Genomic DNA, 17,310 nt, shown 5'->3' on the forward strand with positions numbered 1-17,310 from the left:
TATATTTTTCAGACAGCTATTTAATTTAATAATTTTATTATTTGTTCACTAAATTGATTTCTAATTTTCTATTTCCATTTCATCTTTGATTTTCAAAATATTCACTTTGATGTTTAATTGGGATTTTTATGTGTGTTAATAATCTATTTTAGTTATTTCCCAATTCCTTGATCTGTTGTTTTTCTTTTATTGGAGAAAATGTTCAGAAATATATTTTTTCCTTAACAATTGCTTTGCCTGCATCCAAAACATTCTGATATGTTGTCTGATAATTGTATCATCTTGAATGAAATGATCTCTAATTTATTTTTGACCCAATACATCATTTTACTTTCAAATAAATCTCATTTTAATTTTGAATTCTCAGAAGGCAGAAGTAATGTTTCAACATTCAGTCTGAGTGTTTAATAAAGGCAAAGTCCATGTCATTCCCATAGGTCAATACATATCTCTATAGTGATGCAAGTACCTTCTATGCCTCTCAGCCTGCACCAAATTCTCATAGGGCAGCTATATGAATCCTCATTAGAAGACTTGAAAAGGAGTAAACCACACATTATTTGAATACTCCAGGGAGAGAGATAAAATCACTGCTTCATAAGGTGACTCGTTCATTTTCAAGAAGCTCTAATAGCTAGAAAGTTTGTTCTGAGACATATGGATTAGGATGGAATAAGTAGCATCTCCTAAGAAACAGGAGATTGTTGAATGGTAAGGTTGAGGAAACTCAGCCAAAATCTAATTAATGTTTATATCTCCCTATATCCTGAACCTCCAGGGGTTAGTAAAATCCCTGAGCAAGCTCACATTAACCTAGATGTTTCTGTGGGACCACCAGCTCTACAGGAAGATTTCTTTGAGAGAACAGAAGAAAGTCCCAATTTTGCCAAAGCTATCAAATCACATATAGGTTGTTGAACATTTTTGTATTACTATAGTAAGGAAGGAAAGTACAGAACTGAAGTTGGATAACAAATCATTTAATGAGTGTATGAGATGGAGCTCCTAGAAAAAGTAAGTGAGCAAGGGTGAAAAGAAAAAAGTAGTTAGAAACTTAGAGAAGTTTGCCTACCATTGTTTGAAATTCTGGTGCCTCCATCCCTATATTAGCTTTTGTTAATTTTGTTAATATTAGTGTTTTGTTAATCCGCCTCTTGATGCACTGGATTCAGAAGTTCCAATGATGGACAATAACAATAAACAAAGGAAGAAGGAGGTAAGAACAGATAAAAAGGATGAGACTTCTTCAGTTTGGAATGATAAGCATCAGAGGATAATACTAAAGTCTATTAGATCTCATTTTTTTTCTTTGCCTTCTTTCCTTCTTTTAGATACTCATTACTTTTTCTTTGTGTGGGACAAAGGGAACATTGGTGGTACTGGCAAAAACCATACTAGTCTGTGAGAAGTAGATCTGAAGTCAATTTTTTAACTCTACATTGAATCACTATATAACTATGGACAATTGTTTCTCTCTAAACCCTGTTTTTCTTATCTACCAAATTTAGGTAGGTGATTAAATACCCATCATTGAGATCCCCTTCATATGTAACTTTTTAGGTTGTCTTAAATTCTACTATTCTTTTTTTAAAAATCTCTTCTAACTCTGAAATTTTATGTTCTATCATCTAAAATTCTGTTAAAAATATAAATATTTGGAGGCAGCTTATCATAATGCATTGAGTCTTAAATGGGAAAAGTTCTAGGTTCAAATCCCATCTCAAACGGTTTTAGTGTCATCTAGGCAAATTGATTAACTTTTCTGTACCTGTTTCCTTATCTTCAATATGGGGATAATATAGCACCTATCTCTTAGGATTTTGTGAAATTCAAATAAAATAATGTATATAAACAGCTTTGCAAATCTTCAAATACTGTATAAATTTCAGCTACTTTTGTGCTCTAATATTGCACACTGTGGCTCTGTTTTCTTATCTGTATTAAAGAGGTTGGAGAAGATGGTTTCTTAGGTCCTTTTCAACCTCAAATCTATGATCCTATGAGTCTATTACTATGGAAAAAGTGAAAGATTAATTACTTTTCCTGGTCACTAAAGCTAGGTCCTCATCGTTAGAAAGGTAATTTAAGGACAAAAAAAGCAAGTCTTACTTTAACCGTAAGAAATACAGTGTGTCAGATCTGGTATCCACCAAGCCAGAAACAGTTTTAAAATACATTTAGATAAATTTAACTATAGCACAACTACAGTGGTATTTACTAAGGAAATCTGGAAAGGAATAAAGTGTTAGCCAATTTGTTGAGGGCAACATAATAGAGGAATACAAGCCCCTTTCAAAATATATTCCTAGATGCCTACATAAAGAAAACTTTAGACAGAACAGTGATCTGATCCAGGATATTGGTTCTATTACGAGCACTTACCAAAGTATCACTATAACCTATCACAAAAATATTCACCAAAAAGGAAATGCTTTGAAAAGTATTGAAAATGCATTATAGAAAGGAGATTTTTAAAAATAAAATAAAATGTATTTCCCTCACAATACCATCACAAGGATAGAATCCAAAGAGGAGAAAGAGGGAAAAATGCTAAGAAATTTCAAGAAGGACTTCTGAATGGAACCTTAGGAAGCTACTGTCAGATGGCCTAAAATTTCCCAATTAAGTAGCTAAACCATCTGTTTCAAGTATGTATACCTGCTATAATCATGGACATAGAATATGTTGGGTATCCCCTAATAAACATCAAAATCTCAGGGGGAAAATAGTGCCATATTACCCTAAGGGGCAAGAGATGACTAACCATAATACAGTCACATTTTTTAGACCATTTTAGACATTTTAGACCATGGAGTATGTGGAGTCATCCTATGTATTTAAATCTGAGATGAAGTGTTGTGGAAATTTTTTTGTAGAATAGCAAGTAGGCCAGCTACACTGAAACAAAGAACACTTTGTAGTGAATAAGGTGTAAAATAACTGAGGGAAGGGTAGGTTATAAAGGGCTTTGAAAATCTAATGAAAGATTTTTTTTAATCTTTTTCTAGAAGCAATGGGAAGCCATTGGAGATTATTAAGTTGGGATAGAGGAGAAAAAGGAAGCGTAACATGATTGCACCAGCTCTTAGGAAGCAAGTTTCTCAGACAAGGCATTATGTATGGCACCTAAGTTGTGAACTTATGAAACTGTGTGGATAGTATTATCCTTTTACAGTAATAAAGAATATGGTAGGAGAAGAGTGTACAGGGAGAAAGATGATGAGTTTGATTCTAGACATGTTGACTCTAATATGTCTACTGAACATCCAGTTCAAGACATGTAAAAGGTACTTGGAAATGTCAGTAGAGAGGTTAGAGCAGGTAAGGTAGATTTGAGAAATGTCAGCACAAAGATTGTATTATATCCATGGTAACTGATGAGATCAACAAGTGAAATACTGTGAAAAGAGAATAGAAAGTCCAGAATAGAAACTTATGATATACCTATTGTTAAAAAACATGATCTAGATGAAGATCTCACAAAGGAAAGTGAGGAATGGTCAGAATTGTAGAAGATAATGTCCAGAAAGCATAAAGAGAAGAGAATATTAAGGAGGAAAAAGTGATTAGGAAAGGGGTCAGGATAAAGGAGAAAAGGAAACACATGTAAGTCATCTTGTGGAGGTTAAGTCAACAAGACCTGGAAACTAACTGGACATGTGGAGTTAGGGAATAGGAAGAATAAATGATGATTCTTAAGATATGAAATGGGTATTGCCTCAACTGAAACAAGGAATAGAAGAACATGGCTAGGTTTGGTGAAAAAGGAAAAGACTTTAGCTATGGAAAAGTTGAATTCCACAACACTTACATAATCTGACCACATATGAAGTGGTTTGTTTAGCTCTTATCACATTCTAGGAAGATCAGAAGTTAGCTGAAGTGAAATCAAAAGAAATCAAAATCAGGATAAAAGGACTAAAACATGTCATATTTGACCATCTCTAAGATGGGAGTTTTTTAGTCCATAAAATAAAGGATGATATGAAGATGAAATATCTTCAAGTACCTGAAGTATTGTCCTGTGGAAAGAGAAATTATATTTGTTCTTCTTTGACCATAGAGACTAAACTAGGAGGATATGTGCTATCTGAGTCATATGAGTAGAGGAAGAATTTGTTTTGATGTAAGAAAATTTTCCCTAGTGAATGGAGTTATCCAAAAATAAAATGGACTACCTCAAGTGATAGTAGATTATACTTCCCAGTGAAGGTTTTCAAAAAAAGACTGAATAAACACAACACAACAACATAGTGGTAGGAATCCTTTGTCAAACACAAGTTGGAGTTGATGTTCTCAAAGGTTTGTTTTAATTCATATTTGTAATTGAGAAATAAAGACAAGGAATTTTAGGGAAGATCTGAAGATGAAAATACATTTAGCTGTTGGGAAGAAGTAAAACTTTTTTTTACAAATGAACTTTTTTGGTATTTATTCATATAAAGAACTCCTAGATGCAAAAATTCAATCTATCCATTAGGATTTGTACTTTTTCTGCAGCTTAAGGTGTTGGACAAGTTAGAGGGATGACAAGCTAATTGAGTTGGCCAAGAATACATAGACAGCAGACATCAGATGCAGTGCTTGCACTCATCTCTTCCTAACTCTTAGGTCAGCTCTCTAGCCATTACTCCTGAGTATTCTGAAAAAAAAAAAAGAGAAATAAAGATATAGGGAATAGGAGACAGCCCATCGGAATGCATATATAGGAAAAATAGAATGTTGATATCTAGAAAGAAGAGCCCCATTTAGTTGGATCGTAGAATATATAAAAGGAGGAATGTGAAATAAAACTGCATTGTAGAATCTTAGTGCTGGAACAGATCGTAGAAGATGGAATATTAAAATAATAAAAAGACAATACTGTAATGACCATGTATTTAAAATCAGCCGGAGTCAGGAATTCAGGTTAAGGGAAAAATCTTCAGTATTTATTAAAGTGAAGAGGTGAATAAAGATTGCGATAGCAATATGGGCAAGAAAGATTGCTATAGCAATATAGGCAGCTGCTACAGGAAGCCAACTAACAGAGAGCGATCCGAGCTGAGCAAACCGTCGCAATAGCAATGCCAAAAGTCTCTCCTTCCCCTTCCTTTTCCACTCCCCTGCCACCAAAATTGTCATTTCCTATACAACACATCAGGACTTGCACAAAGAGTGGACGGGGGTCATTCTTTCTCCAAGCTTATATATTAATAGAGTATGGTCCAATTACTATTTAGCCTCATGTGCTTGGGACCTCAGTGCATCAACTCAAGCCTCAGCCCATTACACAATACATAGATTCAAAGCTAGATGGGACCTTTTATTTCATCTAGTCTACTCTTCATTTTATAGACGAGCAAACAGAATAAAAAAGGTTAAATGATTTGAGCAGTCAGACAACAAATAGGAGTGGACATAGACTATAAGAACTGGAAAGAACCTTAGAAATCATCTCCTCAAAATTTCTTTCACTGATGAGGAAATGGAGAGAAGATTTGTGAGTTTACATGACTAAACTTACATTGATTCAGTGATAGAGCTAGCACTGGCCTTGGTATCAAGAAGATTTGAATACAAATCATCTGTCAGGCAGGTTCCTACAAGTTGTGTGACTCTGGATAAGTCATTAAACGTCTCTCAGACTCAGTTGTTTCATCTATTAAATAGGAATATTATTCTAATCTAACAAATGAGGTGATGAGAATGGAATGAGATAATAATTGTAAAGTGTTCCAAATCTAAAAGTGTTACATAAATGTTCTCCAATGATATTCACATTAAGTTTTGTTCCTACTATGCCCCCTTGCAGATGACTTGGATTTCTTTCTATTTCTAATGGATACTAGGAACTGGACAGAAGTGACTGAATTCCTTCTCCTGGGGCTATCTAGCCATCCAGAGATGCAGCCAATCATCTTTGGAGTTATCCTCTCCATGTACTTGATAGCAGTGACAGGTAACACCATGTTAATCATTGTTGCCCGCACAGACCCCAAACTACAGGCACCTATGTACTTCCTGCTCAGCCAGCTCTCCTTAGTTGACATCTTATTGACCACTATTATTGTCCCCCAGATGCTAGTGCACACAATGACAGGAATCCAGACCATCTCCTTCAAGAACTGCATAACGCAGCTTTTCTTCTTTATGGCCATAGGAAGTATGGAGGGTCACCTGTTGGCTGCCATGGCATATGATCGCTATGTGGCCATCTGTAAACCCCTGCACCATTCTACCATTGTCACCCGCAGCCTCTGCCTCCGCATCACTTCAACTTCATTTGTGGTGGTCAGCCTCAACAGTCTCCTCTATAGTGTGCTGGTCTCCCAACTGACTTTCTGTGGAAACGAGGTAACACATTTTTTCTGTGACATCACACCATTGCTCAAGCTCTCCTGTACTCGACCTGTGGTCAATGAGATGCTGATCTTCACCGAAGGTGCAGCCATTGTTATAAGCCCCTTTTTCTTCATCTTGGCCTCCTATGTCTGCATTGGGGCTGCCATAACTCGCCTACACTCAGCTGCTGCCCTGAAAAAGGCCATGTCCACCTGTAGTTCCCACATTCTGGTGGTGCTGCTCCTATATGGTTCAGTGATTCACATGTATCTCCGACCATCTTCCAGTTATGATCTGGACCAGGACAGACAAGTGGCCATATTCTACACTGTGGTTACACCCATGCTAAACCCAATGATCTACAGTTTAAGGAACCAGGAAGTGAAGGATGCTCTCTGGAGGTTCTGGAAGAAGATATAGAATATCTGTGCTTCTGGTGACTTCCAACCCATCCCTCAGTCTAGAGTAACTCAACATCATATCTCTTGAATACAGAGAAATCACTGAAAACCTTGAAATAAACAGTATTTGGGATCATGGCAAGATTGCTGCAGAGTATTAGAGTCTATAGCTGGGATGACCTGCTCTATTAGCCCTTTTTTTTTAGGAAGGAAGGAGATAGGGCAATTAACAAAGAGGTGAACCCTCACACACTGCTGAGTGACTTTGCTTCCCAATTCTGAAGAAATATCACCATCTTGTTCATATTCTTCCCCATAGCTTTAGAGAGAGAGAACACACATTCACCATTAATAAAGATGTTTCCTTTGATTGACATTTGTATGGAGGGGTAACTGCTGGCAGTCCCACTTACATAGGCTCAAGGTCATTAGGATCAAAAGGCTCTCTCCTTTCTACAAGAAGCAACATGGTATTAGGGGAAGAAGCCTGGCCTAGAAATGAAAAGATCTGGGATCTAGCCTGAGTCCTAACACTAATTTATGTGATATCTTAAAAATCATTTTATTCTTAAAAATCATCTAAAGTGAGGCAATAGATAAAATAATATCCTAACTTTAATTTTTTTATGTTCTAAGAGTTTTACATGCTAAATATGACTTTATAGTTTAACATTCTATGCTCTGTGTCCTAAGATTCTTATTTTAAGTCCTCTACAGTTTTAACATTATATATTTTACAACACATTGTAATATAGAGAAAATGTCTCTTGAAATTGGAGTGAGGAAAGGCAACTACTTAAATCCTACATCTGATTCTTACTAGCTATATGACCTTAGTCTGAACCTTTTGTGAAGAAGGGGGATAATAACAACCTACCTCATGAGTTATTGTGATGCTCAAATGTGATTATGTATATAAAGTTTGTCCTAATTCTTACAGAACTATATGTGTCAGCTATCACATGAGCTAACTTCCCATTAGACTATAAAATATGATGATTTTCATATGTCAGGTACAATATGAATACTTTTCAAATGTTTATTGTGACCTTTCTTTTCTTTTGGGAAAATATTGGGAAATTCAAATTCTCCTTCTGCAGGTTTTACTCTCTTATTCTCTCTCCTGACTCCTGACAACTTTCCCCTTCTTTACCAATTGTTAAATGATAGTGGACTTGCATTTCAATGAATGATGACAATATGTGATATCATCCATACTTTGTGGTTCTTGATAGCTCTCAAATTCTGTAACCAAACTAAGTTTGGATAGGAAAGAGCCCTAGATTTCAAGATATAAGACCATAGCCAGATCACTTAACCCTTCTTGATGTCAGTTTCCTCATCTGTAAAATGAGAAGGGTGAAGTTGAACTGTTTCATCTCAAAAGTTCTCTCATTTCTAAGTCCTAAGGTTCTGTCATAGTCTTTTGAAGCAAGATTCCATGCTTTCTAGAAAGAAAATGACATAAAAATGGAAAGAACAGTAGCCTCAGAGACAGAAGACCTTTCAAATTCTTGTTTTTCCATTGTGCATTTCTTGAAACAAGTCATTTCATCTTTCCAAGCCTCAATTTTCTCATCTATAAAATTCCAAAACCATCTATGTACCACCTTCCTCTCAGGCATCAAGTGAAATAAAATGTCTAAAAGTAAAGAGTGAAGTTGTGTGAATATAAGCTTGCATTTTTTCATATTATTGGCTTTTTTAGCCAACAAAATCTGTACTTCTGGTCTTCTGTATGATTGCACATGTTTTACAACTTTTAACTTTTGCAATGTGCCTTTGGTCTCTTGTTTGAAGTATTGATTAATTTTTTAAAAATTGGCTTATATGTTATTGCCATTGTAATCCAATATTTACAGATGATGAAAATGAGACAAATGGAACAGGGCCCCAGCTATAGAAGATGCTTCATGTAGTGCTCTAATTGAAGGGAAAATTTGAAGGAAGGTGGGGATTAAGAGTGAAATTGGGGAGGGAATGCATTCCAAACATTTGTTTCCTTCATATATGCCTCTCCAGAAAGCTATTCCAATTTTTGGAGTCAGCATTAACTCCAAATCATAGTCCTAGAGCACTTAATGATTTATATTCTTTCATTTGGTCAATCAATTACTTCAAAGCAAAAGGCATGTAATCAATTAAACAATGTGGTGAAGTAAGTGTCCAGAAAGATACACTCAATACACACTTTTCTAACTAATTACCACAACACTACTTAGAGAGATGACACTCATAGAATTCCTGTAGGCTCTGAGCATGATTAGGAAGGTCTATAGAAAATATATGTGACCAGGAAACATGTTGTTGGGGCAACTAATACTCACAATGTAGCAGCGCAAGTGATGTCTTCAGATGATGTCATTCTGCTGTTCTCTTCTATTCCCTGCTCAACAACTCCATTAAATCACAAGGAGCTGCTCTCTGATGATCTACTTCACTTGTAGTTGGTCATCTTCCCTGTGCTGTGCTCCTCTCTTGCCATCTTCTGGTCTTCAATTATTTCACAAATTCTTTCCTAGACCCTGGACTTAGGGCTAGAAGTGTTTTTGATACATAAATCTTAGTATGATTTTCTAGTCTTGGCTCTGCATAATCTTGAATACAATACAATTTCTCTGACACCCAATTTCCTCACCTATAAAATCTCAGAAAATTCTTGCAAAATCTATCTTTTGGGGATTAAGTGAGGAAAGGTCTTTTCAGGTACTATATAAATGTAAGTTATTTTCATTTTGCTTAGCCACCAAAAAGTTAGAAAGGAGCCTGTGATATAAAAAACTCCTTGAAGGATCAAGAGATGGTTAGCCTAAAGAAACATTGGATAAAGATCTCTAGCTTCACATATATGAAGGAGTGCCATACAAAAAAGGAAGATGTTTTCTTTGATCCTAAAAGGCATAATTAGAAGGAATGAGTGAAAGTTTTAGGAAAGCTAATTGGGGATCAATATTTAAATGAACTTATTTACAATTAGAGTTAAACTGCAGTGAAGTCTGCTATTTTGAGATTCAATTTTCAAAAATATCAAAAAAAGAGAAATTTAGCTGTTTGACCTATTACATTGATCAACTTAATTACTATGTGACAGGCACTGAGTCAAGAACTAGAATACAAAGAAAAGCAAAAAATATGAGGGAGAGAAATTCAAGAATATGGAACAGCCAGAAAAAATTCCCAGACTTTGGAGATGGACAATCTTGTGAGAGGAACTGTAAGGAGGCCGGTCACTGGATTACAGAGTAGAGTGCAGCAGAAGTAAAATATAAGAAGTGGAAAAACAAGTGAAAGTTTGTGAAGGGGTTTGAATGCCAAATTAGATTTTATATTTGATTCTGGTGGTAACAAGGAGACAGTGGAATTTATTGAGTGGTGGAGGAATGAATTGGTAAAATTTGCATTGTAGAGTGGTTAATTTGATAGCTGAGTGGAATGTGGACTGTAACAGAGAGAGACTGGAGGCAGGCAGACCCCCAGCAGATACTATAGTAATCTAAATGTGAGGTTATGGTCAACTGCACTGGAGCAATGACAGTGCCAGAGAAGAGAAGAAGGTATTTTTGAGAAAAGTTACAAAAGTATAATCAACAAGAATTGATAATAGATTGGATATGGGAGATGAGACAGTGTAAGGATTCCAGGATGTAATTTAGATTTTGAGGGAATAGGATGAAAATATAAATCTAACTCAAAACTTTACATATATATGGATTAACCTCAAAAATCTGTTCTTTATCAGTATTGTTTGAGGATTTTTTGTCCTTTTTTCCTTTACAAAATTGTCATATATGCAATGGCTCTAGTGAAGAGAGAGGGCTATTAGAAGAAATTAAGCAATATAATCAAAAATTATATTAATAAAAATTTTTAAAGTGTAAAAAATTATTTCCATTGAAATTCTTGACCTTTTTGTTTCTTCAGATAGATTTTCTAAAAAAAAAAAAATTCTTTGTTCTATAAAGTAATCTCTAGAAGTCTGATTAGTATGGCATCAAATATTGATTAACCTATCCATAACATTTTATTATTCTTGCATAGCATAATCTTAAGATTTATTCAATTATTTATAAATTTTTCTTTTGTTTTTATTTGTAAATATAGATGATTAGATTTATCTATTTATCAATTTATCTATAATTCAGCACAAACTGATTTTAAAACACACTTATATAGCTGGAATTTACATAGTGCTTTAGAGTTTGCAAAGCACAGAATATGTCTTTTTGATCTTCCTAACAATTCTGTGAGATGAGTTCTGTTATTTCCTTGATTTTACAGAGAAGAAAACCTAGGTTAAAAGAGGTTGGTGACTTACTTAACATCACACAGTAATTGTTTGATAGAAAATTTGAACTAAGGTCTTCCAGGCTCCAAATCTAGCATTCTTACCTTGCCTATTATGCCACTTTGATGGCTCATATAGTTCTTTTGTGTGTATCAGTAGAGAGATTTCCAAATGTCTATATTCTATAGTTGTTTTTAATAGATTTTCTCCTTCTATGTCTTTCTTCTGAGTTTCTTTGTTGTTGTTGTTAAAAATTAGAAATGCTGATGATATAGCAGTGTTTAATTTATATCTTGCAAGTTTACTGTATTTAATAGTTGTTTCAATTAATTTTAGTTGACTACATGAACAATTATAGAAAGAATATCATTTTAAAAAATGTAACAGTTTTCTTTTTTGTCTGTGTTTATTCAGTCTTTCCTAGAGCTACTATGCCTAAAATTATATCAAATAAGAAAGGTGATAATGAACTCTTCTCTTTTAATCTGATTTTTTAGAAAGGTCTCCAGCCTTTATTACACATAATGTTGGAGCTTATTTAAATAGATATTACTTATAATATTATAGATGTTTATTTATTTGTTATTACTAAATTTTTTTTGCAGAAATAGATATTTTATTTTGTCAAAAGATTTTTATACATTTTAGTATATCCTAGGTTTTAATCATTTTTGTCATTAAAATGATCTATTACTATTATAATTTTCCTTATGTCAAACCAAATTGTCCCTCTAATAATAAATCCATTGATAAATTGATATATTGATAAATTGTATAAAACATATTATTATAGCATTTTGATAATGTTTTGTTTTATTTTTTTGCATTGAAATTCATCAGAGAGATTTCTTCATAGTTACCTTCTCTGATTTTTCTCTCTTTGGTTTAAATATAAAACTCATATTTTTATCAAAGAAGGCATTACACAAGAGCCTTTCTTTTTTAATTTTGGCAAATAGTTTGTGCAATATTGGAATTTTTCTTTGAATATTTTACCAAATTTAGGGTTAGAGTTATAAATTCATCAGTACTTGGAACTAGTTTAGTTTGGGATTTTTTGGTTTTGTTTTGTTAATTTCTTTTTCTTAAAATAACTTTGTATTGACAAATTTGTTTTCTTTTTATAAACACCAATATTTTCCCTAATATACCTAATATATGTAATTCTCCTGAGGATCTCCTCATATTTAAAAATGGGTAAGGGGTCCTCTCATGTCTTTTCTTTGTATTTGTGCTTGTTCTTATAAATTTGTAATATTTATTTTGTATAGTTTTAGGGTTCTTTGCATTTCCATTGTCCTGGTCATTGTGAATATTGCTTTCTTGCTGCTACTTCACTCTGCATCAGTTCTTAAAAATCTTTTCATACTTTTCTGTATTTAGTATATTCATTATCTTGTATAGCTTTCATATGTCAAAATGCCCTTAACCAGTCCCGTATCCATTGTCGTCTATTTGGATTAAGTTCTTTGCTATCCAAAATGTTTCTATAAATATCTTGGCACAGAAAGAAATTTTCTTTTATCAATAACTTCCTTGAAGCATAGTGGAATCTCTGGGTCCAAGGGTATGTATATTTAATAAATTTATTGCTGTAATTCCAAAATGCCTTCCAAAGTGGTTTTACTGATCTACAGCTCTACCAATGATGCATCAGTGTGCCTATCTTCCCAAGATACATATTAAAATATGTAGTGTGTGTGTAAATGTGTGTGGGGGGGGGTGGGGAAGTGGGGGGGGGTGGGTGTGTATTCTACAGAACCATTGTATTAACCTAATCGTCTTATGCCTGTGAACTTGGATAGTATACCAGTGCCATTCCAGGAAACTAAATCACTCTTATTTGAATTATCTTACAAAAATTCTAAAAACCACTTGGTAGGATAAGTACTGGACATTGAGATGCTTTCTTGAGCTGAACTGCTGAACATTCAAAATCTACTTCAGGGAATGTAATCCTGATGGGCTGGACATTTTTTTCAAATTCCAAATATTTGCCAAAAAAGACTATTTTATGGAGAACTCACATAAGCAAGCATTCACATGGAGATCAGAAGAAGCAATACAAGGATACTTCTTAAGATCTCTTTGAAGAATTTTGGAATCAACTGTGAGACATAGATAACACTTGCACAGGATCACCCAGCATGGTGTGCCTGCATCAAAGAAGGTAATGTGTTTTATGAGCAAAGCAAAATTGTAGTAGCTCAAAAGAAACATGAGATATGCAAATTTAACAAACCTCCACTACATATGTTCATTTGGACTATTTGTGCCCTACCCGTGGTAGAGCCTTCCAAGCTCATATTGGTCTCATCAGCCATAGTTGAACACACTGTATCTTGACTCCAGTGTAGTGATGTTATCTTAGAGCATGAAAGACATCTTATACACATATATATGTGTATATGCATATATGTGTGTTTCTACACACACATATACATACATACATTCTATATATGCACACATATATCTGTGAGTTGTTTATATAGCTTGTATATCAAACCCTTATCAGAGATATTTGATAAATGTTTTTTACCTTTTGACTTTTCTTTTTTTCCTAAGTAAATTAATTTGTCCAATCAGAAATTTTTCATTTTCATGCAAAATTATCTACTTTAACTTCCTCTATCACTTGTTTGGTTAAGATTACACTTCTTTCCTTTAGCTATGAAAGATATATGAGCTAGTCTTTCAAATTTTTATGGCATGATCTTTAAAATTAAGATTATGCATCCATTTTGAATTTCTTATGGAATATGATGTAAGACTTTGTTCTATACCTAATTTTTGCCAGACTGCTTTGCAGCTCTTCCAGTCTTTAAAAAAAAATAATGAAGTCATTTCTTATGTAATTTATGCTTTTTAGTTTATGGAATGCATGGTTATTAAGTTTATTCCTTTAATCTTTTTTTCTAGCCTGTTCCATTGATCTACTTCTCTTTTTTAACCAATTACAATTAGTTTTTATGACTCTTGAATTATAATAGTTTGAGGCCTGAAAAATGTTGTGCCTTCTTCACTCCTACGTCTTTGCCTTATTTTCCTTTATGTTCTAGTTCTTTTGTTCTCCAAATAAATTTTGCCATTATTTGATTGTGTTCTAAAAACATAACCTTTTGATAATAATATTTAAATGACTATGATAAAAATTATCCAAGAGATCCACTGATACTGCTGTCAGCCATTGAATCAACACTGCAGCATCAGTTATCTGCATGATTATTTCTGCTCAGAAAACAGGCTCATCTGTATGAAAAGTCAGAGAAATCAGAGCATTAGCTTAACAATCTTATTTAGAATGTGAATAAGTAAACAGTTCTGGAAAAAAAACATAGAATTTTATAGAAGTCAGGAAAAGGAGATAAGGGCATATTGATCAGAAGTGGAAGATGAGGAGTCCTGTCTGTGTAGCCAGTATGACTAAGGCAGTGTCTTTTTCCTGTAGTATTGATGAGAAGTCTGAACTAGTTTCTTTTCTATCATACTCTCTTATTATAGTGTCAACAAGAAACCTGAGGTAGAAATTCTGTGGCCACATTATAAATTTATTTTGGTAGAATTTTCATTTTTATTATAGTGGCATGACCTGAATGTGCGTACTAAATATTCTACCACCTATTTATTTTTTCTTCATTTCTTTATGGAACACTTTGGAATTAAATCAGTATCAGCCTTTTTTTTAAATTTGGAAGATTCCAAAATATTTTACGATTTTGGGATATTATTTGTAACTATAAAAACAAATACAGATTTGTAGCTACAAATTTGGGACTTCCCATTAGATTATAAATTCTTGGATATAGTTATTATATATAAATTCTATTGATTTTGTTAAGGTTATTTTATAGTCCATAATTTTGAAGAAATTTTGCTTTTATTTCTTTAATTTATTGAATACAAGAAGTATTTCTATATCAGTATAATAAAGAGATGATTGCACATGAAATTGCAAATATATTATGTACAACTTGCTATTTCTTTTAAATACATAATAAAATTATCATGTAAATTTCTTTTTTCTCTTCCCTCCCATTTTAGAAATGGCTATCATTTGACACAAATATATTTTATATATGCATATGTATAATGTGTGTTTATATATGCTTATATATGTATACATATGTATATGTAAATACATATGTAAAATTATTCTATACAGATTTCTATTTATCAGTTCTTTCTCTAGATGTGGATAATGTCTTTCTTCATATATCCCTTATAGTTAATCTGGATATTTATAATAGTCAAAATGACTTGGTCACTCAAAGTCATTCTTAAATAATATTGATGTTTCTATTTACAATGCTTTATTAGTTCTGCTCATTTCATTCTTCATTATTTCATGCAAGTTTTTCCATGTTTTCTAAGATCATTGAACTTACAATTTCTTATAACACAGTAGTTAGTATTCTATCAAAATCATATACCACAATTTGTTCAGCCATTCCAGCAATTTTCAGTTCTTTGCCACCACAAAGAGAGTTGCTATAAACATTTTAGAACATATATGTTATTTTCCTTCTTCCTAATCATCTTTAGAAATAGACCTAGTAGTGTTATTACTGGATTAAAGGGTACAGAAAATTTGAAAACACTTTAGGCATAATTACATATTGCTTTTTAAAATGATTAGATCAGTTTACAATTATACCAACAATGAATTATCATCCCAGTTTTTCCACATCTCCTCCAACATTTGTTGCTTTTCTGCCTAGGAGGATTTTATGCCCTGATATGTGGCCAGTATTTTTTAAGCTTTTGTGCAAAGTTGATTATATATATATATATATGTGTGTGTGTGTGTGTGTGTGTGTGTGTGTGTGTGTGTATATATGCATATATATATAGACACATATATATATATATAATCTTTTCTATTTTCAATAATTGTCAGAGATTAATCATCAGAAATGTTTTTAAAGTTCTGTTACTCATGTTGTCTTCTTCCTCTGATAATATTTTGTTCTTTCTTTCCTTTTAAGCCTTTATTTCACATTTTAATCATTACTGTAAGAGTTTGTTTTGCAAGATTAGTAGGGAAGCAACAAACTGGGAAAACATCTTTACAATTAAAGGTTCTGATAAAGGCCTCATTTCCAAAATATATAGAGAACTGACTCAAATTTATAAAAAATCAAGCCATTCTCCAATTGATAAATGGTCAAAGGATATGAACAGACAATTTTCAGATGAAGAAATTGAAACTATTACCACTCACATGAAAGAGTGTTCCAAATCACTATTGATCAGAGAAATGCAAATTAAGACAACTCTGAGATATCACTACACACCTGTCAGATTGGCTAAGATGACAGGAAAAAATAATGATGAATGTTGGAGGGGATGCGGGAAAACGGGGACACTGATGCATTGTTGGTGGAATTGTGAACGAATCCAGCCATTCTGGAGAGCAATCTGGAATTATGCCCAAAAAGTTATCAAACTGTGCATACCCTTTGATCCAGCAGTGTTTCTATTGGGCTTATACCCCAAAGAGATACTAAAAAAGGGAAAGGGACCGGTATGTGCCAAAATGTTTGTAGCAGCCCTGTTTGTAGTGGCTAGAAACTGGAAAATGAATGGATGCCCATCAATTGGAGAATGGCTGGGTAAATTGTGGTATATGAATGTTATGGAATATTATTGTTCTGTAAGAAATGACCAACAGGATGAATACAGAGAGGCTTGGAGAGACCTACATGGACTGATGCTAAGTGAGATGAGCAGAACCAGGAGATCATTATACACTTCGACAACGATATTGTATGAGGATGTATTCTGATGGAAGTGGATTTCTCTGACAAAGAGACTTAACTGAGTTTCATTGGAGAAATGATGGACAGAAACAGCTACACCCAAAGAAGGAACACTGGGAAATGAATGTGAACTATTTGCATTTTTGATTTTCTTCCCGAGTTATTTTTACCTTCTGAATCCAATTCTCCCTGTGCAACAAGAGAACTGTTCGGTTCTGCAAATATGTATTGTATCTAGGATATACTGCAACATGTTTAGCATATATAGGACTGCTTGCCATCCTGTGGGGGGGGGGGAAAGGGAGGGAGGGGAAAAAACAAAACATAAGTGATTGCAAGGGATAATGTCGTGTAGAAATTATCCTGGCATGGATTCTGTCAATGCGAAGTTATTATTAAATAAAATAAAATTTATATATTAAAAAAAAAAAAGAAACTATTACCACTCACATGAAAGAGTGTTCCAAATCACTATTGATCAGAGAAATGCAAATTAAGACAACTCTGAGATATCACTACACACCTGTCAGATTGGCTAAGA

At 33.6% G+C, this 17,310-nt stretch overlaps 1 protein-coding gene across 1 annotated transcript; it reads left to right on the plus strand.

Annotated features, from left to right (window-relative positions):
• The first annotated feature begins 5,820 nt into the window (after positions 1-5,820).
• On the plus strand, positions 5,821-17,023 carry LOC127547033 (olfactory receptor 1361-like). The gene is made up of 2 exons (XM_051973889.1): positions 5,821-6,740; positions 16,301-17,023. The coding sequence occupies exons 1-2, from the start codon at positions 5,821-5,823 to the stop codon at positions 16,323-16,325; spliced, it is 945 nt and encodes a 314-aa protein (XP_051829849.1). The 3' UTR covers positions 16,326-17,023.
• Positions 17,024-17,310: the final 287 nt, after the last annotated feature.

This window comes from Antechinus flavipes, chromosome 2, assembly GCF_016432865.1.
Source record: "Antechinus flavipes isolate AdamAnt ecotype Samford, QLD, Australia chromosome 2, AdamAnt_v2, whole genome shotgun sequence".
In the NCBI taxonomy this organism is placed as follows: domain Eukaryota; kingdom Metazoa; phylum Chordata; class Mammalia; order Dasyuromorphia; family Dasyuridae; genus Antechinus; species Antechinus flavipes.